The 25,907-nt window shown below is 40.4% G+C and overlaps 1 protein-coding gene across 3 annotated transcripts in view; it reads left to right on the top strand.

Moving 5' to 3' along the window:
• Positions 1–25,907, top strand: part of TBCD (tubulin folding cofactor D) — a 117,093-nt gene that overhangs the window by 64,445 nt on the left and 26,741 nt on the right. For all 3 annotated transcript variants that reach the window (XM_082293884.1, XM_082293885.1, XM_082293883.1), the window contains 12 exons: positions 2,698–2,783; positions 5,116–5,196; positions 5,935–6,008; positions 6,871–6,988; positions 7,830–7,890; positions 9,310–9,332; positions 16,213–16,244; positions 18,302–18,364; positions 18,789–18,865; positions 21,059–21,140; positions 24,788–24,906; positions 25,320–25,411. In XM_082293884.1, the coding sequence (XP_082150010.1) occupies positions 2,698–2,783; positions 5,116–5,196; positions 5,935–6,008; positions 6,871–6,988; positions 7,830–7,890; positions 9,310–9,332; positions 16,213–16,244; positions 18,302–18,364; positions 18,789–18,865; positions 21,059–21,140; positions 24,788–24,906; positions 25,320–25,411 (908 nt within the window). The remainder of the gene's footprint in view (positions 1–2,697; positions 2,784–5,115; positions 5,197–5,934; positions 6,009–6,870; positions 6,989–7,829; positions 7,891–9,309; positions 9,333–16,212; positions 16,245–18,301; positions 18,365–18,788; positions 18,866–21,058; positions 21,141–24,787; positions 24,907–25,319; positions 25,412–25,907) is intronic.

Genomic DNA, 25,907 nt, shown 5'->3' with positions numbered 1-25,907 from the left:
ACCAGGAATTAATAAAGCTGAGTGTATAACTAAGAGAGAGAGGAAGTGTGGGGGGGAATGGTTCAGTTAGCATATTCTGTGACAGAGCAGGGCATGTGAGCATGGTTAAAGCACTGTTGTTATCAATAAGCTGCTCTTTAAGGGATCTTTGTTAAAATGCTGTCACCTGGCAGCATTCCTGAAAATCTCTGTGTTCTGAACCAGAATATTATTCCTTTAGAACTCCAGCTGTTAAGCAATCCGTTCATATTCAGTGTGTATTTCTAGATAGAAGTAGGTTAACAGCAGAGAAAGGGTGCAAGAACACTTAGGAGAAAGAGGTTAGGGATTTTTGGTGACCTGACCCAGCTGGGTCTGTGATAAACAGAAGCCAGGGTGACTCTTCCCTGGGTCTGCAGTTCCTGCCCTGGAGAGGTTGGGCATCACACAGCAGCTCAGTCTGATTCCACTGTGTGAGGTGCTGAATGAAGCAAATAACACCTTACCCTGACTTAGCTCCAGGTGAGAGAGGGCTCCTGGATGCTGCAGGTTTAGAAGTGCTTCCATGTAGCAAAAATTCTGTGTTTTTAAAATTTCTTAGTCAGAGGAGTACAGTCCATGTTAGTTTACAGCCAGAAAGGTTCCTTACAGACTCTGCTTTGACCCACAAATGTGTGAGTTGAACACATGATGATTTCAGCCTCTGTGTTGGCACACCAGCAATGAAACAGTGAGTTTTCATGGCATGGAGGAACTGTCAGGCTCCAGTTGATTCCTGCAGAAGGTCAGAAGTTTTACTTGCTGAACCATTCCTTGGTGCCTAGGAAAATGGTTACTTAATGTGAGTGGATCCACCTTCTGGAGTTTGCTCCCTGGATGCAGTGTGTTGAAAGAGACACCCTTTCTCTGAATTGGAAGGAGCTAAAACATATTCTCCACCCGAGGTAATAATGCTGTTACTAAATAGGTGGAGAAAAAGGTTGCCCTCACTTGTTTCCTGGTTCCTGCCTGCTTCAGCTTTCCAATTTCACATGTCCCGAATCCTGAACTTGTTTTTGGCCACAGAAGAAGCCATCATAAGAATGCCCCTTACACTGTGTGTAAATGGAAGCCCTGAAAGATCTGAAGAATTTTTCTGAGCATAAGTCATGAGAAATGCACTTACTTCTAATAACACCAACTTTTATATTGGAGAAGTTTGAAGTGTTCTGAGAGAATAGAAGCTGTTGGCTGTTCCTGTGAAGCCTGACTCTCCCACTGGCCATGACCTCTGTGTTCCTGAACTCAGGAGTTCTGCTGTTTCACTGACAGGCTTGGTGGCACCGTGACTTTGTGAGATGGCATTGAACTGGCACACTCACAGCTGGGGAACAAATAGCAAGGTCCAGCTGGCAGCTAGAATTCAAATTGTTTGGCTGAGATTTTCTTGATGTAGTGTGTATCTTTATAATCTTCCATTGTATGTCTTGCTCTTTGGCCTTAAATCACGCTGAGGTGTTTGTCATGTACCTCTTTGCCCCAAATCAGAGTTTGTGAGGCTTTTGGACAGAGCATTCATTTTACCTTCAAGTTATCAGGGCTTGCAGGCCATCCCTTGGATAAGCCATAAGTACTCTCCTTGGTCCAGTCAGATTTCAGGCTTTGTTTTCTTTGAGCACTGGAATTCTGCTTCCCAGAGCAAGACCTCGGCAGCAGCTGGCAGCTCCCACTGCTTCCAGGATAAGCTGCTTTAGTGATTCAGGCTCAGATGGAGAGATACTCCCCACGAGTTTTGCATGGCTGGATCCTAATGTGGAAGGGATGAGCGAGCTGTAAACAAACCTGCATCACATCCCAAACCTGTACTTCTGGGGAGCCTCATTGTTTTAATACCCTCTGAGTGTCCCTTTTGGAAGTGAGTGGAGTGTCTGTCAGCTGGCTCTTTTCCATTTGTTCTTCATTGTGCCTCATGGATGCTGTGCTGCCTCTGCTGTTCCAAAGCAGCCTTGCCCTGTGATGCTCTGTTAAACCAGACAGAGCCAATAAAATTCTCAATATCTGAATTGGATTGCTTACATATAGAAATGCAGATTTCTAAGTGGAAATCTCATATTTAGAAAGATGATTTATCTTCTAGAAACAGACTGGTTTGAGCAGTGATGGCAGAAGTGGGATCCTTCAGTACAATTCAGTGTTTCAGGCTTTGCTGGGAACCAGTGTTCATTTTAAAAACAAACAAACCCCGTTTTTTAGTTCATTAATGAGTCATAAAATACAAGTGTAAGTAAAAACTCCCATGTGTTCTACACGTGATGCATCTCTTGGTGCCTAAATCTCTAATTTTGTATTTCATTAAATTCACCTTGTGCCTTCACATGAACTGGAAACATGTTTATGTTTACCCAAATCCTTCTAGAGGAATAATTTTTGTGGGTACATACATAGTCATGCATTCACCAAATATGTATTTTGGTATGACTGGGAGGTGGGAAGGGAGCTATTGCATAGGTTACTGCCTGCTGCCATTTTCTTGGGCTGTTTATCATTGACTCACAAGCAAAGTGAGGTATTTTGCTGTTTATATATTCAATATCCTTTATGTCTCTACTACAAGTGATTTTACTATAAATTAAATTGTATTTTTTCCGTGCATGGGAGAGTAGCAGGAGATGTGTTTTCAATCGTGTTGCCTATTTGGAATGTATTTTACATTTTAAAATAATAATATCTTGTTTGTAGGGCACTTTCCCTCATGGCATCGACATTCTCACTGCAGCTGATTATTTTGCTGTTGGTAACAGAGTTAACTGTTACTTGACTATAAGGTAAGTTTCCAATCATTGGTTTTCCTAAACATGAGGGACTTCTTGTACATAATGAAATACTTGTCTGATTGCCTCACCTTACTGAATATTGCTTAATACTGATGGTTTTAAGTAAATCAAAACTGTGTTTTTATTTTTGCACCAAACTGATTATTGTGTATGAGGCAGAGTGAAAAAGTGGCCGTGATTTCCATGCCTATGAGGAGGAAGCAGCCAAGAGGCCGTGTTTGCAGGTGGCACAAAACTGTCTAAGCTGGACAAGATGAAGAGAGCTGTAGTCAAAGGAGAGGCTGTTATGATGGCAGATAGACTCTGACGTGGGTGAAAAAGTCAAGTCATACCCATTTTAAAAAGCCAGTTTGCCCAAGTTGTTGAATTTGTGGTCTGTGCATAGACCTTCAACTGGAGTGTTTGTGTGGAAAAGAGCTGGAAAGCTGGCCACAGGGTGCAGCAATGTTTGAAAAACCAAACTGATCTCTGCAAAGAGCAAATGGGAAATACCCAGACTGGAGTGGTGTGGTTATAAACAAGGGGCTTGTCCTGGAATAGAGTGTCAGCTCTGGACACACAGATGCTGAAGTCAGGGGAGTTTGGAGCCAAACTAGGGGCAGTGGGTGGCCAGAAGGAACAGAATATTGCACTTCCTCGAGTGGAAATGACGAAGAGCAAGGGCTGGTTCTGGCTTGAGTTGTCTCAGACCGAGTCTGGCCTTGAGTCCAGCCTCTGTGCAGAGCCAAGGCAGGGAGATCAGCACAGCAGCACCCACAGAGGGTGATTCAGCCCTGTTGGAGACAGGGCAGGAAATTGCCCCATGGGGTGGCTCAGGAGCCCAGCAGGTCAGAGAGGCTGGAGCAGATGGTGTCCTTGGGGAACAGAAACAGCAGACAGGTACATGATGGTTCATGCTCCACTGCCAACTTTGTGACTTCCACTGAGATTTTTCAAGATAATTTGTACTGGAATCCTCTGTCTTTGCCTCGACTATTTTTTAAATTAATCTGTCCACCTCCTCATTGTCCCTTTTGTGCAGAATCATTTCAGTCTGTTCATACCTTCACCTTTAACTGACTGTCAGTCCTTCTGGGGTCCCCACCCTCCTCCCACTGCCTTCCCCAGAGCTCCCACCTACGGGAGATGGGGAAATGCAGGAGCCTGGTATTTCCACGCTGCTCGAGATCCATGTGTATGGCATCCATGTGATTATGGAATCCTAGTTTTTTGTACTAAGAAAATTGAAAGCATTCAAAAGTGACAAAACACTTTTTATTTTCTCTCTTGTATAATTCTGGTTTGGACACTGATTATGTTCTTCTGACCAACAAGTTGAACCAACTGTCAAATCCCCCTCAGGGCTCAGTAGAGGGTGCTTCTGTGCCCAGTCTTGGCTCAAGTGACCAAAGTCTGGGCTGTGGATTTAAGGATTCCTGCTCTGATGAATTCCATAGGTATCAGGATGGGAACATGTGGCAGTATTTGGGTTTTCTCTTGGTTTGCTTCTGATTGCACACAGGTGTTTTAATGGAGCACTCTTGTAGCTGCAAAGTTAATCACTCATGTGAAAAGGTGAAATTAAGGTAATCCATGTGTCCCTTTGTGCCCTTTTGACACAAACATGTCCTGCTGACTGTTGGGCTTCCCCAGGTGATTTAACACTCATCAGATGTACTGAAAAAACATTTCACTTCACTTGTGTTGACCTTGGCTTTCGATAGTTGATGCTTCTGAAGATTGGAAGGCAAACATGGCTGTGAGTTGGGTAACTGCAGGCTCCTTAGGTAATTAGTGCTGGTGTTCCCTTCCATCTCATGCCTGAACCTTGCAGCTTTCACAGCTTTTGTCACAATTCACTTTTTGTGTGTTTGATTTTTATAAAGGACAAATTGAAAACCCATTTTCTATTTTGGACCATTGTATTTATGAAGATGTAGCACATTTCTGTAACTTAGTTTTCCTCTGTCTCCTAGATGGTATCAGTGATGAGTTTCTCCAATCTGAAATAATTATTCAAGTTAATATAGACATCTAGATTTTCTGGAATGTAACAGTGGGATTGAATGTCAAGCTTGTTGTAGGTATAGCAGCTTTTAGAAACAATCCGAAAGTTTTGCAGAAGTGATTTTAAGCTTTTTTCAAAAATTCAAAGTATTTCCCATTCTATCATTCAGCTGCATCTCATTTAGGAGAAAGCACATTTAATTAATTTTTTGGTTGGTTTAAAACCAGAGAATTTAAATCTTTGGAGCAGGTTGTGCTAAAATGCACTCAGATATTGATTCTGTGCTCTCTCTGGACTATATTTCCAATCTATATCTGCTTTTCTTTTCTTTTTCAGTGTGTATATTGCTGGCTTTCCTGAGTATACACAGCCAATGATTGATCATTTAGTTAACTTGAAGATTAACCACTGGGATAGGTGAGTTCATAAAATCTAATTATTAATATCCAAGAATTGACTGTTCTGCATATTGTGCTTTTGTAGATTATTTTTGTAAATTTTACTCACACCTGGGTTTGCAGTAGCATTTGACTGAAGGAGGCTGGGCAAGCAGTGGGTGATACCATCTGTACCTCCCAAGCAGATTGTCACTTGAAGGGATTAATGCATTTTGTCTTTTGGCCATGACCTCAATCTGTTAATAGATTAATAAAACCCATTTACATGGCATATAGTGTGTGTGAGGGGTAAACACTGTCACCATACAATTATCCTAATTAAAGTAGATTTCACACATAGAGATGGTGCTTACTCACATTCAGTGTTCGTGAAGATTGAAATGTGTACTATCACACAAGGGAGATTCTATCAGTGCTGATCATAGTTTGCATCATGAGAAATAATCACAGTTTACTGCACTGTCCCTGGCAGTGCACAGAACAAGCCCTCAGGTTCCACCAGCCCCACTGGTGTTTTTCCTTGTCTCTTTGAGCTCTTTTCACTTCACAGGAAGCTGGCTGCAGGCTGGCTGCATGGGTGCTCTTTGGTTTTGTTGGCTTTTTCACAGGGGGATGCATAGGATGGACAGAGAATACTGTAATTTGGAATCTTGCTGGGGCTTTGCTTGGGAGTAGGAGTCCCTTCCTCACGTTATTGTTTTAGCACATTGAGTCTCCTGAATTGCTAACCCTCAGAAATGCTTTCTTACATCTGCAGTGTTATTCGAGAACTTTCAACCAAAGCTCTGCATAACATCACTCCCCGGGCCCCTGAGTACATGGCAAATGTGGGTAGGTACCAGCTGAGCTCTGCTCAGCCAGGCCAAGCTTAGGCAGAACAAACCTACAAAGATCTAAACATGCACTGTGAGTTACTGAAAAGTAAGATTTCCTCTGCCACTTGGTACAGTGTAGTGACCCTGATGGCTTTATCCGTTTGCATGTTTTATGCAAACATTATAAATTATTGTCAGGGTGGTTTTTATCTGGGATGTGGGCTTCAGTTACCTGGCTGCACTGGATTCTGCTGGTTCTGAGGTGAATAAATGGGTGCAGTTGTGTGGGAACAACTCCAGCAGCTACCCCTCAAATTCCCAGCTCTTGCTGAGAAGGCTTTGATGTTGTAAAGGGTGGGGGATTTGTTTTGTCTTGTCCAGTCTGACATCTGCAGGAGAATTCCTTTCTGACTGTGTGTGTAATCAGATGTTTCCTAGCATGAGCCCAGGGTCCTTTGCTCAGCTCCTGAGGCTGTACTGGCAGATTTTTAATGTGGCTGAAGGCAGTGCCTGGCCCCCCGAGAATCTGCAGTGGCAGACCTTGCCTGGGCTCCTGTCGTGGTCTAGGAAGGTGACACTTAACATGGAAATAAAATTCCATGGCAGTATTTCCTGACTGCTCAGCCAGCTCAATGCCCAATAGCAATGTTATTTTATTTACTCCAGCCAGGGAGGTAGTTGGGAGTATAAAATAGCTCAGTGTGGTTTGTCAGAATTTACTTCATTAAAACTTGCTTTTCATAAAGTCGCCAGGATACTTGACTTTACAGAAATGCTTTCCCAGTGTTATTTCTAGGCAGGCAAAATTACATTTAGAACTGTGTTCTGTCACTATGCTTTGTTTTAAAAAAAAAAATTAATTATTTAATCTCTTCCAGTTTTGCCAAGACTTCTGCCTTTATCAGTGGGCTCAGATCTGCACACACGCCATGGGGCAATCCTTGCCTGTGCTGAGATCACCCATGCTCTGTGTAAACTGGCACAAGAGAATAATAGGTATTAATGGAAGATTATCTAGACTATAAATTTTCCTTTCATGTCTGGTCTATTAAAAGCTTCCTGAGTATAATTATGGAAATCTCCATCTCACTGAACTGTGTTTCCATTGAATTTTTGTTTGTTTTTATGAGTGATGCTGAGCTTTCACGTTTTATTCAGTGATTTAAGACTTCAGTTTTAAATTCATCATCAGGAAAGGGAGATCATTAGCTGCCTTATTTGGAGACTTGAACGTGATCAGTTAAATATAGATTAATTCCTCTTCTCCTGTAAGTGTGATGTCTTCCTGGGTGGGGACAGTCTTTTGTCTTCATGGTTGGAGAAGTACCTCCTCAGTGTTGGAAAAAAACCTCCTCGAGCAGCTCATGGAGTTAGACTGACTGAATGCTGGTCCAGTTATATATAAAAGTATATCTGTATATTACACACACATTTGCCAGCAGTGTCCATCAGAAGAATTTGTGTTGCAGGTCAAGAAAAACAGATCATTTTTAGCAGTAGGAAGTACTTGAAATAGATGGAAAAATCACAGAAGTGTTGGAGTCCAAAGTACAGCTCAGCTGAGAAGGGTTATCAGTGTATTTGCAATTACAATGTTATTAGGAAGTGACACTGATTTTTTTTTTTTTATAAGACTTTTGGAATAGTTTTCTGTATGATAAGGAAAGAATTTATGTTTTCTGATCTATTTAAAATTAAATGTTGCATATTTCTGTGGAGCATAATTTCAAAATCAAATGATTGGTTTTCTGTTGGAAAGTACAATGACATTATGGAAGAAAAATGATTTACAGCATGATTAGGGAACCTGTATTAAAAATTTTATGTACTTTTACAGCTCTGTAACATACTATTTCAGTGAAAAATCATTGGAGGGACTCAAGCAAATTCACCAAGAGGTTTGTAGCCAGCATAAATCTATTTTTAACCTGGAATGCTGTATGATTTTTAAACAAAGATTTACAGTTAAGGCATCTGTTCTCCACCTTCCTCAACCCTGTGCCAAGGGCAAAAACCATGTCACAGATAGGGGTTGGGACACTCCCCAAACTCTGTGGCAGCTGGATGTCCTGGACCCTGTGTCTTACACAGTGACACTGGGGGCTGTTCTGCCTCTTGCTGAACCCCCAGCTCTGATGCTGGAAATTACATTTCTGAAATGCCTCAAGGGGTTGCTTTGGTTCCTTTTCCCTTTGTCTTTGCTCCCCCTTCATCCTACTGACTGGCTCAAGGGGTGACTGTGCTCAAGGGACACCTAGTGATCCCATTCCTTGACCCTGCATCCATAATTTCCTGTTTATAGACCTCAAAAGTCATATTCTGCATTTCAATTGATGAATTGTCTGTATCTCCTTTTGCTCAATGAAGCCTTGTCCTGCTCAGAGCAGTTCCAAGTGCATCTGTGGAGATAATTTTGCCTAATTTGTCCCTTTCATTTTCAGTCATCCCATGTTGTTGGGTTTTTTGTTTCATTTTGTTGTTGTTTTTTCTTCCCACTGTGGAACTGACAGCACTCTGCCATTCAGGCTCCTGCTGTTCCTGCAGGATCTGTAGGACCTTTAGTGCCAGCTCTGATGTTCTGTCAGGCTTCACCATTCACCCACCAAAGTCCCCAGGTGCCTGTTTAATTCTGGGCACAGCTCAGAGCTGCTGCCACAGGTTGAAAAATCCTTTGTCCTTCTTCAGCTTTCTCATGTTGAAATGCCTGAAAGCTCTGTCAGCGCATCTCTGCTCTTGCAGTGGCCTTAAGCTGTTGTGATCCAGTTTCTGTTGTTGTTTGCAGTTAATCTGCAAGGTTGCCATAAACTCCCAATTTACAATAATCTGGGTTTTTTGGCTTTTACCACATAGAAATGTGGTAAACTCTGATTTTTTTAGGATGGCTTGCTGTAAAGAAGTAAGATTTTTCAGTTGCATTTGAATCTTTTTTTTCTGCTCAGTCTGTAGCTACCAAAGTTATTTTCAGTGAACATATAGTGCAGTCTATCATAATTCTAAAAGGGCCAATGGTGGAAAGCAAATCTATTTTAAAAATCCAAATTGGCTTCCAGGGTAATTGCAGGAGCAGCTTGAGTTTGGAATTCAGGAAATTAGTGCTTTATGAATATGTTATATTGATTTTTTTTTTTTTTTAAATAAAGTTCAAATGGGTATCAAGAAGTTGTTTTAAGGAGGTTTCCCCTTTGAATTTTATTTTTAAAATTAACTGCAGGTTTGCACATCTCACAGTATATGGCATTGCATGTTAGGGGGAAAAATGAAAACACTTGGGTCAAACAAACTCTAATATTAGTGTGTGTTGCTTTTTTTCCCCCCAGCTTTGCAGTCGTCAGTTGTACAGGTAAGAAAAGAGACATAAAAACATTATTTTTCCTCTTGGAAAATGTCAATTAAAAGGAATGAAACCAGCAGGATATGGGATGTGGGGGTTTGTTTGTACAGTTAGTGACACCCACCCCAGTCCCTCCCAGTCCCTCCCGTGCTTTGTCTGCAGAGGCAGAGGGTTCAGAAGGGGCTGCAGAACTGGCCTTTAACAAATGAGCCCCAAAATTATTTCTTTATTTATTTGTTTGTTTGTTTATTTATTTATTTATTCATTTAAAGGAGCTTCTGTCTGAGTTCCAGAATCCCTTTCTTCATCCTGTGTGATGAGCAGGACAGGAGCGTTGCAAAAGGTTCAGGGCAATTTTTCATCTCTCGTGACAAAGAAAATGCAAATGAGTTTTCACTAGGTTGTTTTTCATTTCCTATTTGTTGAAGCTTCCAGGAAATGAAGGGATATTGCTTAAGTAATTGTTAAGTAAATGTGAATTAAAACTGGTGTGTGACTTCAGAGTTTGCTCCTAAATGTAAGGAAATCAAAACTTAATGACTGTATATGCAAGTGAGAGTTTTTCCTCCTTTAACTGAGAACAGTTTTTGGTCATTTTTAGTTCACTTCTTCACACGTGACTTACCTGACAACAGTAAACCCTAAGAAGTTTTTTGTGTAATTATTAATTACAAGTTAAGGAATTTTTATGTGAGTTTTTTTAATCTTGGAACTTTCTGAAAAAATGAGAAAATTTGCTTCTTGAGGGGTCCTCCACAATGATGTGAAACTTCCAGCCCAGAGTGAGCTTGGGCTGGAGGATGGGCTTAGTGCTGATACTGTATATTCGTGTCTTTGTGGGTGGCTCTCTTGGCTTCCATAAATTCTTTAATGTCAGGGTGGAGCTTGGGTGTAATTTGTTTTTGTTGTAATGTGCACTTCTTGCACTTAATGGTATTTATAAGATGCCTACAGAAATGTTTTCATTCTAGATAAGAGTTCTCAATCAACTCCAAGCAAGATTGATTCACTGCTGTTTGCTCTCATGCTTAGCTGAGACAGAGATGTCTGCTCTAATCCATATTGTAAAATATCAGTATGCATAAAATCCTTTAAAATAGGACAAGAAAAATAAACTAGGTTATAAAAACAAACCAACAATTTGAGTGTTGCTGGGCAAGCATTTAGTGAAACAAGCCAAACTCGTTTCATGATGAGTAATTATTGCACATAATATTCCAAAGATTTCCATTCGAGAAATTGCTACTGGGAATTTTCAGTGCTAACAACATCTTGGAGGAATGTTGAAAACCTGTGTGTTTTATTTGTTTTTCAAGTTTTTAAGCTGTATTAACAAAGAGCATCTGGCCACATGTCTTAACTGTTCATTAGATATTTTCCTTTCACTTCTGGCCACTAAACAGCCTTGTCAGGGACTGAATGGATTTTAATGCTTTGATCAAGCTGTTTCAAGGATTTTTTTGGCCTGTGAGAAAGGGAGAAGGAAGTAAAGTGTAAAAATGCTGGATTTTTTTTTTTTAAATTTTTTTTTATAAAGTTGCAGTTTATAATAATTTTAAGCTGGAAATAGGGTCATGACTTTCTTGATTGTCTCATTCTGTTGAGTCCATAAGGGCCTCATGTCAAACAAGAGAAAGCCAAAGTGCTGTAATGGAGCCATTCATAGAGCTGCTCAACCATCTTACTTTGTTTAGCAGTTCTTGCACCATCTTCAACCTTATTTTGAAAAATGGCCATAAATTATCCTTTACACAGGACACAGTCCTGTTTTGAGTTATACTTCAGCCAGTCTCCCTTTTGAATAGACTTGAAACATTCAAATTTATTTATGCTAATTGTAGAAAATCCCATCTTCTACCACATTACCTTTTTTTTTTTAAACATGTAAGTATTTTTTTGTCCTCCTGTAGAAGTCCTTTCTTGGTTTACCATAGTACAGTGAAAAAGGAGCCTGCAAGTCCAGGCACATCAGTGTGTACTTCCTGCCATTAGCCTTGATCCTGACACATCTGATGCACAGGTTTGTCTGGAGGAGCTGGTTGCTTTGAGCATTTGCATGTGCACTTCCACCTGTGGGTTGTGCAGGAGTTTCTGGGTTTCTGTGTGGGGGTTACAGCAAGGCACATGCAAACCATGCCCTGTAGAGCATCTGCCTCCTGTGCCTGTTTTGGGCTGTACAGGTTATAAAGTTACCAAAATTGTGCCATATTTTAATTGTTTTCAATGGCACTTTTCTGTATAAAAACCTGAGATGGAAACTTGTGGCATCTGTTGCCTTCAGCTGTGTTACCTGGGTTAGGAAGTCACTCTGCTGGTTTAAACACAGAGTCAGTAGTCAGCCTGATTTCCATTCTGCTCCCACTGCACCAGCATGGTTAGTATCTGGGGTTTTTTTAGCAGATCTATTTGTGTCATGCATCTGAGACCTTGGACTCCTTCTCAATACTCCCTCTCCCAATTAACAAGTGATAGGAAAGAGGAAATGGCCTTAGGTTGCACCAGGAAAGGTTTAAATTGGATGTTGGAAAAAAATACTTCACTCAAAGGTTTGTGAAGCCCTTGCACAGGTTACGCAGGGCAGTGGTGCAGTCACCAGCCCTGGAGGGATTTAAAAGATGTGTTAAAAAGGGTTTGGTTGAAAAGGTTTTAACACGTTTAATTAAGTTGGGCTCGACAGTGCTGGGTCAGTGGTTGGACTCAACGATCTTAAAGGTCTTTTCCGACCTAAATAATTCTACAATTCAATAATAAGAAAAGTCTTCAAGAAAACAGTATTTTAATAGTAGCTGTGTTAAGATTCTCCAAAACTGCCTCATCTGGTATAAGGTTCTTGAGCGACTGTTCAGCTGAACAGATGTTCACAATTTTTTTAGCTTCCTTGTAGCCAGTTCTGAGTCTGTTCCCACAAGTCTGAATGCCCAGAGTTGGTGACAAGATCAGGAAGGGCAATGGAAGTGCTGGGCTTCCTGCAGGTGGTTGCAGTGCGCTTTGGATTTCAGCAGAAGTTGTGTTCATTGGCCCTTGAGGGTTCCATCCGAGCTGGATGTGTCGGGATGTTCGTCAGCGACTCCCACGCCGGGCAGTGCGGTGCCTGCGACGTGCTGCACACCCAGCCTTGCTCTGAGCTCATCCCTGCAGCCTCTGCAGAGGCTGGCTGGGTGTGGAGCACGTCAGCTGTGGCAGCCCAGCAGATTTAGGAGCTTGGAGGAGCAGCCAGTGTCAGTTGAACTGGCACCTTCCGAGTTTCGGCTTTTCCAGCAGAGTAAGGGAGCCCGCAGGTGTTGACAGGTGCTGGGCAAAAGAGAAACTTGTCTCATTTCAAAGACCTTTAAGGTTGTAACTAATCTTGATGGTTTCAGGGCAGATGTGTTTCTTGGCAGTCATCTGCCTAAAAGAGTTTTTTAGACATATGAGCTTAATCAGCGAATAATTCCAGCCTTGCAACGAAGCTCATCTTAACAGTTCTTCCGAGTTGAAATGTTTTATGCATCCAGTGCCTGGGTGGGTCTGTGAGATCGTGCTGTGCTGTCCTCTGAAGAGTTAGGAGGTGAAATTCTTCTGCTACAAACTGAAGTCACTGGGAAAACTTCCATAGAGCCAGGATTTCACCTGTAGCATTCTGGGGTTGGAATACAGCGTGGCGTATGAATTTACAGTAGCCTCAAACTTGCTGTTTCTCCTGTTAGTATGGTTTATTCTGTGCACCTTGAAGGCTTGGCCATGACAGCTTTGTTAATCTGTTCAACTGTGCTCAGGGGTTTCTTTGTCCCCTCTGTGTGCCCTCTGATAAAGCCATTCTGTACCTCCAAAACCCAGGGAATATGCAACTTGGACCTTTTAAGATACCTCAGTTCTCTTTGGGACAAAGAGTTCCCAAGGAAAATTCTTGGTTGCTGTTCATATGTAGGTGAAATGTGTGTTCTCAGCTTCCCAAAAATCCAGTATTTGCCTGAATTTCTTCAGCTATTCCAGTACTTTCAGCTTCAGATTTGGATGCCTGTGAAAACTTAGATGCTTTTCAATTCTAAACAGCTTCAGTTACTGTTATTTTTATTATCCTAAAGAGGAATTCTGGCTTTCTGACAAAAAGCAGGCTTTAAATAATTTAAAAAAATAAATCCACAAAAGTACTTTGAACTTCTTTATGCCCTGAGAACAGCACTGTCACTGGTTCTGATTCAAGCCAACATAATTATAAAATAGATACTGTCATTCTTAGGTCAGTAATGTTAATTCGTCAGTTCTGCAAGGGATTATATATTTTATTTTCCACACATAAATTGTGACTCATCCCAGGATGTTTCTAGGAGAAGCATTGCTGTGGAACTGCACAGAGGAAGGAATGCTTAGGAGCTTGTGGAACCTGGGCACTGCATCAGTCAATTTGCAAATTGAATTAATAATTAAAGCTTGAAACAGGTACATCTAATAATGTGATGCAACTTGTGGATGTGTCTTTGGAATAAAAAAGAAAAGAATACTGACTGTACAGCAAAATTCAGAATCTCTGAATTAGGTAGATCCGTATCTTTTTAATTTAGTGAAATACTGTGGAGCGAGATAAAGTTAATAGAAAGATGCTCATCGTGTTTGACAAACTAAGCACTGACTGAGGAAAGATCTTGGATTATGATAGAATTCTTGGTTCTTAAAAGTGAAATATGCATGAGCTGTGGAAAGTGGGGAAAAAATCAGTGATATTGGTGGACATACAGTGAGTGTGGGCAAGAACCAGCTTGGGAAGCTTTGCCGAGGAGCACACACAGGTCGTGGTGCTGCCTAAGAGGGATTTGATTGGAGTTTGTGCTGTGTGGAAATGCTGCTATGCAAATCCCTGTCACCTTTCTGCATTCTTGCATGGGGACAACAATCCTCAGAGAGGCTCTAAACTCTGGAATTAAATGGAGTTGGTGAAACGCCAGAGGAAGGGATAGCACTCAAATTATTAACATCAGCATAGCTTGAAGTGGCCTGACTTCCTTCTTGGCAGTGCAAGGAAATGGAGAAGAGCAGCCTTTGTGACTCAGTTCTTGCTTTGTAGTTGGAACAGAATAGTCCATATCTGAATCCCTGCATCAGCAGACTCTGCTGCACAGCAAACACATTTGCAAGATGATTATTTTATACTCATTTGCAGTAAGGCAACAGACAAAAGGCAAGGAATGGGTGAAGGCAAAATAAAGGGGGAAAGAAGTGTGGAAGAGGAAGCAAGGCTTGCCACATCAGTCGCCTGTTTTTGCCGCTGTCTCGACTCCTTGCATCACTTTTTTTGTTTTCTAATTTAAATTTTTTAGAAGCTAAAGAGCAGACAGCATGGCAGGAAGGTGGGGTAGACAACACACAGACCTTATCAGCATGAGCATGTAGAATCTGTGCTTGCTTCCTACAGTGATAAACTGAGCTGGGGATTATTAAAGTAGGCCGAATATATATTGATTGTCGAAAGCAAAAGCTTCTCAATTACAGGAAGTGCTGATCTATGGCAAATGAGAATATTGTGGAGTTGGCATCTGTGCATTGCCTGAAACACCAGTGAAATTGTTGAGCAGTCAGAAACCCAGAGCATATTACAGAAGGGACCTCCTTGTGTGGAATGGAAAAACGTGTTTAAAACGTTGAGGCTTTTGAAGCTCATACAAAGGGATAAATTGGAGAACAAAGTTGTAAAGAGTTGTTAGGATTGCTAAGCTTGCCTTCTGAGCACAGCTACTAATTTTATTGTGGGGAGAGAGGAGGGAAGAAAATGTTTAAAATAAACAAAAAACAACAAGCAAATAAACAAAAAAGTCTTTGTTGTTTCTCCCCTTGCTGGGAGTTTCTGCCAGAGCATGGACATGCAAACAGGTGATTAAGGGTTTGGCACACCTCAGGGAGGAAATATTCCAGCAGAAGTGAAGGGAGACAATAAGGAGTCAAGGGAGGAAATATCCAAAGGAAGGGGAGGTCAAAGGTTCACAAAATGGAACAATTAAGCCACAGAGGGTGACACTGAGTGGAACACCTCAGGCATTGCCTTGGGGGTGGATATCCATACAAGCAGCAGGCAGTGCTCAGTTGGGCTGAGGAGAAGTCTCTGACGGAGCCAGGAGAAGCCAAAGAATGGAAACAGGCCCTGCCATTTCCAGGATGCTTTTTCCTCTCCCCACTTTCTGCCCAGTTCAGACTTTCTTCTCCCAGTGCTGTTACTGGCCAGGCTCATGTTCAGACAGAGGAAGTGGGCTGAGGTCTGAGCTGGTGAGACCATCCTTGAGGAGCACACCTTTGCCTCACGAGGGTCTGAAGTAGTTTGAGCCATTTGTTTCTCTCCCTTTTCTGATGTGTTTCTTGTGGTGATGAACACAAAATCACCTGGGAGGGGGCTTGAGCAGGAAAGGAGAAGGGTGATAAGTCTCACCAGGAGAGGAAACCAGTTAATATATGTGAAAATGGGAACTGGGAAGGGAAGTTTCTATTTAGTTTTACAGAGATGATGATTTTATTTAAAAATTGCATGTAGTTGCTTTTCACTTGTGGAAATCAGAAGCTGGTAGAGACTGTATGACTGGAAAGTCCTTTGGCCATGGGCTTGGAATGTTTCTGAAGCAAGTGAAAAGAAAAGCAGAATGAACTTGACAGCCTTTTTATTTTTCACATTAAAGACTAGTAAGACTGGGAGTGCATTTTTGCAAGAAGAAAGCTTTATATTCAGGAGAGGTTTGTATTAATCACGCTGATGCAAGAAAAGTTGATTTTAAAAAGAAGCAGAGTTGATCCAATACAAAACTGCAGGTATTTTGTGCTCTGCTTTCATTCTGAAATGGTTTTGAGGGGTTTTTGCCTCACTCTAGGCAATAATCCACTTGGGTTGCCTGTGATAGGTTGTTCTCTGAAGTCTGTTTCTGCTTTGCAGGGGTTTAGGTGGAGAGCTGATGAGACCGGCTGGTGAGTACCACAGCTGGGGTGGCACAGCAGGAGAGGTGCCCTGAGGAATTTGGCTCTTTACATGTTTCCAGCTGGTTTTGCATATGTTGTGTTGAATGTATAAGTAAAGTCTGCACAGTAATTAAAAAAATACAAACTTTGGAGGCCAATCAGAAGATGGGTGCACCGGGGCATGGGGTGCCAATACCCTTGGAATAACTCTGTAAGAGCTGGAGATGGTTGTGGGGTCTGTGTCCTGCTGTTGTTGCACACAGTGAAGTTTTTTCAGGGTTGAACTGTCTTCCTTCAGTGATTTAGTCGGATTCCTCTTCAGAAGAGAGAGGATCTGCACTTTTAGACAGAAGCCATCGTGGAAATAATGGTTTTATCATGACACGTGTGTGCGCAGAAGTGAAGCATAAAGACCATATAAACAACAGTTTGTGGAAAGTGTGGCATCACAGAAAAGATGGATTTTGAGGATTGTTATATACAGAACCACGGTGAAAAGGAAGGAGGGGTGTTGCAGGAAAGAGTAGGCTGGGTGGATGAGGAAATGATGCCAACTTGGTTTCCTGCTTGTGAGTTTAATGAAGGAAGTGCTACAGAGCAGATTCCAGCTTGGAAGATGTGAAGCCATCCAGACCTTGTGGGTAAAGGAGCTTCAGTACTGAGGTGGAAGAGCAAGGGGATTTCAATGAGGTTACAGCTGTATGACATGAAAATACAGGCTAGAAGAATAATTTTTTTTGTAATACGCTTTAGCTTTTAAGCAGCTGAACATGTCATGGTTTTGGAGAAGTACAAATGGCAGTATTTTGGCATGATACAAGTGTGTAGGTGGAATAAGAGAAGAATTGAAAATGTTCCACAAATTGCCTGCATGTCTAATGAAGATGATGGTCTCAACCACAATAGAGCACAAAGAAGCCCAGAGAACTAAGGAGGAACGCCAAGAGACTTGGGTTTAGTCACATTGCACTTAACCTGTCTGTGAATAACTATTAGCACAGAGAAGCTGACACACTACTGAGAGGGGTTTGTGTGACATTGCCATAGTGAGGAGTGAGTTCAAGAGTAGATTTGGAGCCCAGTAAGTTGAGGATAAATGAAGATGATGAGCTGTAAAGAGAGCCCAGTGGAAGAGTCAAAAATCAAGTTGTGGGAGGAGAGGAAAACAAAGCGGTGGCCTTACTTTAGTGTAGCACCTTTTTCTGTCCTCTCCCTCCTCTCCACCAACTCTAAAGCAGCCAGGCTGTGAGATGGAGCTGTACCAATCTGGTTTATTTGAACTGAACCCCAGGAGGTGAAAGGTAATGGTGTTCCCCAAGTGCTGAGTTTTCATTTGAGCAATACAGTCAATCTGTTGGACATAAAATTTGCAGTGTTTACTGTGTTAATCTCCACTCCCCAAAAAAAGCCTCAAAACACGTAAAAAAAAAAATGCAGTTCTCAAAGTGGGTTTGTAAGTGTAGAACTCAAATAAGTTCATAGATTTAAAATAAGAAGGACTTTTTTATTAAAAGGATGTCCTCATGTATGCCAAGTATCAAAGGAAATAAAGCTGCATCCAGTTTCATAGCTCCAGGCTCTGTGCAGTGAACAAATGCCACTCCTTGGAGGTTCAAAAACAACGTGAATAAGAAGTAGGAAAACCTGTCAGATATATTTGAATAGTTTTTAGTGGTTGCAGTATTATCCTTGCCTCAGTTGGTTTACTATCACTGATGCTACACTGCCGTTTCCAGGCTGTATAGTAAAAAAAAAAAAAAGGTGGCAGATGTGTACGTGGACACCTTGAATGGCAGAGGGGGAAAACATCCCACCAAACAAGGGATTTGCATGAATGATGGGACTAACTCATGTCAGAGGACAGTTACTGCATCACAGTGATTTTGGTACAAGTGTAATATTCTTTCCGTTTTTAATTTCCCTTATTTTGAACATCTATTTGCAAATATTTTTCTGTTCTTTAAAATGAATGCTAATGTAACTTCCTGTGGTTGTGTCTTCAAAATTGCTACAATTTCTCTTTCTTGGGGGGTATTTATCCTGTTATCAAACTTATTTTCTTACAGTCTGCACTTTAATTGAAAAATTGTCGCTGTCAAAAATGCCATTTAGAGGAGATCCAATAATCGGTATGTCCTGTTTTAAATAACCTTCCATGATTGTAGAAACTATTCATTAAACTAAAGCATTAATAAATTGTGTTTTTCAAAGAAGCAAAATTAATGGGGTTGGGTGGCCTAGCACATTAAGAAATACGAAAAAGATGCACAAATACTGCAGCAGATGCTGATGCAATTTGAATATTTCGTTTTTAGCTGTTGACAAGAAATAGAATTTTGTGCAGTATTCAGCATCACCAGGCATGGGGTGTTCACTGTGGGCATGGCAATGCAATCTGGGGTAGCTGTACTGAGTCACAGCCTTGTTTAGTTTGGAAAACCAAGGACGTGGGTCGATCTGTATAATTGCGGGTCTGTGGAAAAATTAAATGGAGAATGTTGAAGTTCAGAAAGTAAGAAAAGTTAAAGCTGTTCATGTTCCTTGCTATTCCAGGTGGTTGGCAATGGTTAATAAATGACAGTCTAAGACATCTCACTCTTGTTTCCAGTGCTGCACGACAGCATGTAAAGGTACAATAATTCCTCTTCCTTCTTGTGGTCACATTAAATACAGAATCAGAAATACTTTTGCTTTCTTTTGGTGGATTATTTTCCATGGGTTCTTATTGGTTCTTGAATACCTGTTTCTTAGATATGTGAGAAGGGGTATTTTAAAAAGTGTATTTTGAATTCCTCAAGATTCCAGTGGACCTTTTTGATGAGTACTTGACCAGTTATCCCGAAGGTTGTTCTTGTCTGTGCATCTGCACAGGGTGGGGAGTTGCTGATGGTGCTGGAAGCTGCTCCCCAGTGGCTCTGTGGTTACATTTAGAGGATGTTTTGCTTCTGTTTTGGTGTACCTGTAAAATGTGTGGTTTCAGAGAACTTCTGTGAGAATTAAAACCACTGTGGATGATGTCCACAGGTGCTGAGGGCATTTGGTAACTCTGCCAACACTGATGGGAGTTACCAGAATTATTTGGGACAGCAAGCTTAAATTTTCCATTAAACTCTGCTGCAAATCCTTTTACTGTGCTCTCAAACTGCTCTGATTCTGAATATTAAATCCATTGATGGGTATGTCTCAGGCAGTTTTATTTACGTCATCTTAACACCGCCAGTTTTTCGCCTTAATATTCCCAAGAAATCCCATGGCGGTTTGATCTCGTGCTCTTAAAGGCTCTGCTGAATTATAAAGCCCATTTGTCTGCCCTGTTAGAGCTTACAGACAATCTGAATTTAACATACTGTGCTCATCGTGTTAGGTTTTAATAATAAGATAAAAAGACATTCCAAGTATCTCGCAGCTCATCTTTTTAAATTGTCCTTGGGAGACAGAGGAGACTGGAGTGCATCCAAATCACTGAAGGAAATTAAAAGATGAAATTTGAATTCTTAGCATATTCTTTTGGGATTAGCAATTTATTCAAAGTGTCGGTATGTCTTACAACTGGAACTTCTAAACCAAAAGCTTAGAAGAATTAATTATAGGTTGTAGAGAATTTTGGCTTGTTTGATAAACATTAGTTAAAGCCAAGCAAAGCATGATTAGTAAATATCAATTCTCACTTATTTCTGCTTCTGTTTTAGAGAGAAATCATTTTAATGCTTAAGATGTTGAAAAGTAATATTTTTTTTTTCCAGACAAACAGTATTCTCTTCCAGTGTGGCTTCTTATATTTAAGGTGAAAAACATTAAATTTAGAAAGTGAAGGATGTGAGCAACCTGGTCTCAGGCGTCCCTGCCCATGGCAGAGGTTGGATAAGATGGCCTTTAAGGGTCCCTGATCTACAGCAGTTAGATAATTCTGCATATTTTGCTACTGTAATGCCTGTGGTAGTTAGAATATTGTTTAGGTGAGTGCTGGTTTTCTTTCAAGTCCTTGATTTTGCATAGAGAACTGGTCTGAGGTGTCTTTGAGGGCAGAATGAATCAGCTGGGCAGGATTTCTGTGTTACGTTTAAGATTTCTTGTACCCGGAGAACATGAGTGTTAATAAGTATTGCTGCTATTCACATGAAGTGAACAATGCAGAGCTTTTGTGTGCTTTCAAATTTATTATAATTTCGGGTAACATTGTATTATTAGCTGAAAAGTATAATTCAGCCATAAATTTTATGAGAAAACCTATTATGTGCTTTTTGAAAGAGCAGCTGAGTTGTTTTGTGTTCTGTATCGGTAACTGAACCCACTCTAAAAGTGAGGAGGCTCAGGTGTAATACACAACCTTTGATCCTTTTCTAAACCCATTAAGATCAGGACACCAGGCCTTTGACCCTCAGTGTTGGGGCTTTTTTGTTTATAACCTTCAGTCCATGTTCTTTTCTGTGTTTCCTTTCTGTCACTTCCTGGGGAGAGAGGGTTTGTTTCTTGTCAATCTGGCATCAGTATATGGAAGATGAAACAATGAGTTGTGTACTTTGTAATGCTCTGTCATCCTGGAGGTCTTTCATTTGAACTGAAAATGCATTTCATATCTTACTGTTACTATCTTAAATGCTAATTTAGCTTACTGCTCATATTGAAGGAATAAGATTAAAATCTGGTTTTTTTCCTTACATAAGTTTCCTTACTAAGTCAATATTGGGAAGAAGTAATAAGAAAGTAAATGCCAGTATCTGAAAGTTTTGTTTTTTTTTTTTTTTTAAAAATCCACTTTCTTTTTCCTTAAAAATTCAAAGAACATACAAGTTGAATAAATGTATCTTGTGCTTTTGTTGCAGGAGTCTGCAGTGTCTGCACTGGCTGCACTGTGCAATGAATTTTACGTTAACGAGAGGGGAGAAGCTGATCCAGCTCTGCAGGGTAATGATTCATGTTTAAAATAGAGGCACAGAATACTGGGCTGGACCAAACTTGCACTTTGGAGCTATTGCAGAGAATGGGGAGGGACTTCAGTAGTTTTAAGGGAATTTAAAATTCTTCAGGAAAAAATAACTGACAGGTGAAAGTTGTCTGAAAAATGACAGCTGGAAGTGTAGGAAATGTGTCTGGGGTTTTGCTGGCTTTAGACTGGAGGTGAATAGAAGGTACCACCATAAGGAATACTAGGCAAATGTATGTTGCTTTTCTATTCCATACTGTAAAACAAAGAAACAAAGATTATATGTTTCTAAAATCCTAAATTTTAACAAAATGAGTCTTTTTCGCATCCTATTTTGATAAACTCTGCCAGAGATCTTGGCTTGATTTACAGGAGAATTGCTAAGGGATAAGAAAAGGATAGAAAAGGACACCCAGAGTTGTTCTAAATGTGCATGTGAAAGCTCATGTGTTTGTATTTGGATCAGCAGTACAGGAGGAGGCTTAAACTTCTCTTAGGGGCATATGAATCAGCATCTTTTTTTATACTGCATTTCTTGTACCTGTCTTTGTTTCAAGTATCAGATTGTATCATGTCCATCAGAGATGGATTGCTGGGTTGTACAGATAAATATTTTAAGAATAACAACATTTATATTCTTGCTTTTCTAAATAGGACAGTGAATTTAAATATACTTAATAAAATATTGATTTCTTTTCCTTTTTTTTGCCATTATTAAATCAGGTAGCAGAATGCCTTATTATTTATTTGTTTATTGTTTATTACAGTTGTTCCCAAAATGAACTTGATATCGATCACATATGTAGTTGCATGCAGTCCATGCCCCAAAGACATTAGGGCTGAACTATAAAAGCAGCCTATCTTGATTTTAAAATACTTTATATAGTGCTAAATCTCCATGGTTTTGTCAAAAAACCCCCAAACAAACCCATACCCCAAAATTGCCTTTTCCTTCCTGGAGTTTGGCCCTGCCTGTCAGATTCTTTGTGGGCAGCATGGGAAGGTGTGACATGGTACCAAGGCAGATAAAATCCTCCTAACCTCAGGAAAGGGTCATGTGTAAAACCAGAATGTGTGGGGCGGGAGGAGGCAATGCTGAGTCAAAGCAAACAGGCTAAAAATGAGTTGAAAAGTTGATAGGTCAAATTTTATGTAAGGATGAAGTTCCATGGTTCTGTAAAAGTGGACTGGGAAACTCAGGCAGTTGCCCAAGTCAGGAAGGAGAAGGGATCTGCCCAAGGTACAGGCAGTAGATGGCTGCAGCTGTTGTTGCTGTACTCATTTAGATCCCTCTGAAGCCTCATTGTTTTTTCCTGGATTTTAGGTTAACTTTTCATCTGGCTTGTGCTTGAAGGGACCATGGCAATGTGGCCATGATGGTCTAGGGACACAATTAAGTCAAATTTGTAGATACAGACAAAATTTTTCCTGAGATTTTTCTGAAATAGAATTGTGAGTTGAGAATTTTTCTGTTCTAGAAAAATCTCTGGTCAGCTCCTTCTTGAGTACCCTTTTATTTGGCCTTGACTGCGCTGGAGCCTTTTCCACACATGATAACAGAAGTGCCATTACACATGCAAGCATCTTTAAAAAGAAAAAAAAGGTGTATTTTATCTCTGTACCAATAAAACTTATAAATTTCATGCATGTCTGTTGTGGGATTGAAATCCACAGAGTGTGAGGGATGTGGGTATGTGTGGAAGCTGCAGTGCAGAAGACATTCAGCACAGTGCAGGTGCCTTAGATAAGTCAGTTAAAGCAGGTCTGGACATGATCTTGAGGGGATTAGGAAGAGAAAAAAGCTTTTGGTAAAATTTAATCAGCATTTCGCTGTGGCTTGGTGATGAAAATGAAAACACCAATCAAAGGTGCTTTAGCAATTTGACATTTGGAATCTGTCTTTATAAGGCTGCAGTTTTATTGAATCACTGCTTTTTTTTCTTTTTGCCTCTGTTTTGACCTTCTCTTTGGTTTTGGTTTGTTTTTTTTTTTTCCTCTCTTAATGTGTTCTGCTTTGGTTTTGCTGACTTTCTCCTTTAATATTCTTTCAGGATGGGTTGTATGGAATTAATATTGTAGACACTTCATAGGCCCTGTTGGTTTATGAAGCTGAAGGCTCTTAGAAGAATATTAACATTTGCATTACACTTTTCCACCATAATTACTAAGTGGTTATAAGCAAAGAGCTGCTTGTTTGCTCGTTGCTGTGTCATTTGGCTAAAATGTCAATCTTAAATTTACATCAATCAAAGTGGAGACTGTCACAGCCTCACTGTGTAAGATCTTCTTGCTGTCGCAGCAAACACTGCGTCTTCCTATGGCCTCAGGACTCCTAACACCCCGGTGGTTTTGAAAGTTTTGAATAATAGATGTGCTTATCTGAAGGTGTTGCTCATCTCTGGCCAGGGAGCTGGGCCCCTGCTGTGAGGGACGAGTTGGGGCCTGTCCATTACATTGGGGTTTAAAAGAAACACTCATGAATTATGATGAATGGGGAGTTTCTTATGGCAACTCTTCTTTCTTCCTCTAGCAAATATTGCTCAATCATTTAAACCTTAGATTACAGTAAGCAGTGGCACAATTATGTAATCATCCCAGGATCTCTAGTTCTTTTTCTCTGAGGATTAAGAAGTGTCTCTCCAGTAAAGCGATCGATGAGACCACCTTGCTCCTTTCTGAATCAGAGCTGTGTTTATTGCAGCTGTCTTGGAGAAGGTTTTTTTGGAGTAGCTTGTTTTTCTCTGCATCTTACAGAAGAGTTTAATGTGAAAAATCAGGTAAAGGAAGTATTGTCTGTAAGTCTGAGATAAAGACTGCAGCAGAAATGTGTACCTGCTCCTGACTTTTTCTGTTTTATTTTTTTGTACACCATTTATTTTCTCCTTGGTATTGCTTTACATGTTTGGTGAGGCTTCTTTTTCCATGCCCAGCTGAGTTTATTCTTGTGCCTTTTGACTCTGTTACTGTTTGTAGAGCCACTGTCCACGTTGTGTCCTGTGCCAGCACAGAGAACCAAGGGGGCACTTCTTCTTGAGCTTTCTCCTCCAAAACCCCCAACTTCATTTTTGTCTCTCTATGAAAAATGATCTGAAATTATCTCACTGTTTAGGTGTGATCTGTGTGTATGTGCTGAAACAAGACTCCCATCAGGAGTTTTCTGAGGGAAAACTGTTAAAAGAACTGACCTTCACAAACCTTGGGGGTCTCCTTCCTAACACAGAATACTTTTCCAATGATAGAAAATGGTGACCTATAAATATAAAAGAACTTGCTCCCCTGTGCTTACCCAGAAATTTGTGCTTACACTTACTATTTGGATTTCTAAAGCAGGATATCTCATTAAAATTGAGAACTTTGTCTTCCCTCTCTGAAACAGTAGGATTAGTCTAAATACAAACTCAGATTTTTTTAGACAGAAAATATGATTTCATTAATGTAAAATTGAACACCTTAAAATTTGTATCCTTTTCCTGTCGAAATTAAGGTATTCTTCATTTTAGTTAAACAAATTACAAAATTTTCCAGCTACTTTGTTTAGGGGATCCTTTCCTTATTTTTTTCCTTAGCCAAATATGAAATTATAATGATGTGGTGGTTGCTTTTCACTCTGCAACTATGTTTTTTCTAGATGAGCTGGTGACACAGTACGTTTCAGAACTACAAAACGCAGAGGAAATGATTCGTTGTGGCTTTTCACGAGCTCTTGGGGCCCTTCCAAGATTTCTGCTGAAGGGCAAGCTCCAACAGGTGAGAAAATAGGATCATTGTAATGAGAAGAGGGCACAAGGCATTTGGAGTGAAACCTGTGACAGTAATCAAATAAATAATAATGATCATAATTAAAGGTCTTTGTCAAAGGGGTTTGAATGCTAATGTACAGAAAATCATCATGAGTTGAGCTTGCCATAGTTTCTGATGATTAATGTTTAGTCCTGCTTTAGCAGTGCTAGTGGAAAAGCCAGAGGTTGAGTTATCCCTTTGCTATGGGACACTGCTCCAAAGGAAGAGGGAGGTGTGCTGGCCACTCCTGGTGAGAATCCAAACTCTGCTGCCTGCTTGCTTCTTTCATGCAGGATTGAACTCATTTTAATGTGATGTCAAAATTTAATATAGAAGAAAATGCTTTGGATTTATGTTTTTCAATCTTATTCTTTTTTCAGGTATTGGAAGGTCTAAAAACAGTCACAGTAATTTCCCCTGGAGACGTGAGCTTTGCTGAATCCCGAAGAGATGCCTTAATAGCAATTGCAAAGTACGTTTCTCATCTCTGGTTTTGTCTAATTTTAAATCTCTCTGTAGAAGCTTTCTCCTGTTCATTCTGTTTTCTGCTGGGAGTCTTGAAATCAGTTACACTGTCACACAAACACAGCTTTCGAGTGTCTGCACCTCCATTCCTCAATTTATTTTTGATTCAGAGGATTATCACGCACCTGACTGTGGAGTACAGCTCGGATGGTGCTGTCAGTTTTTTATCAGTTAACTGATTACCTAGAGTATGTTTTAATGTTTGCCTTTCTCGTGAGCTGCAGTTTAATGAGCTTTACTGAGGAGGAAGAATATATGTTTTTTTCCACAATCTTAAGAAGATTGAATTGGTTTAAAGAAATTGTGCTTTATATTTAAAGGAATGTTTTCTATATTGAATAACTGCAGTTAGAGTTAATAGTGTACATGTGTATTTTATGCTCTTAAACTGTTACAGTGCAAAAAAACCTGTGTCTTCAAGGTAAAGAAGTTTAATATCAGGT

Source organism: Coloeus monedula (assembly GCF_965178545.1).
Source record: "Coloeus monedula genome assembly, chromosome: 19".
Taxonomy (NCBI): domain Eukaryota; kingdom Metazoa; phylum Chordata; class Aves; order Passeriformes; family Corvidae; genus Coloeus; species Coloeus monedula.
Note: the sequence above shows the minus strand (reverse complement) of the source record. Positions and strands in the feature narration are given on the sequence as shown.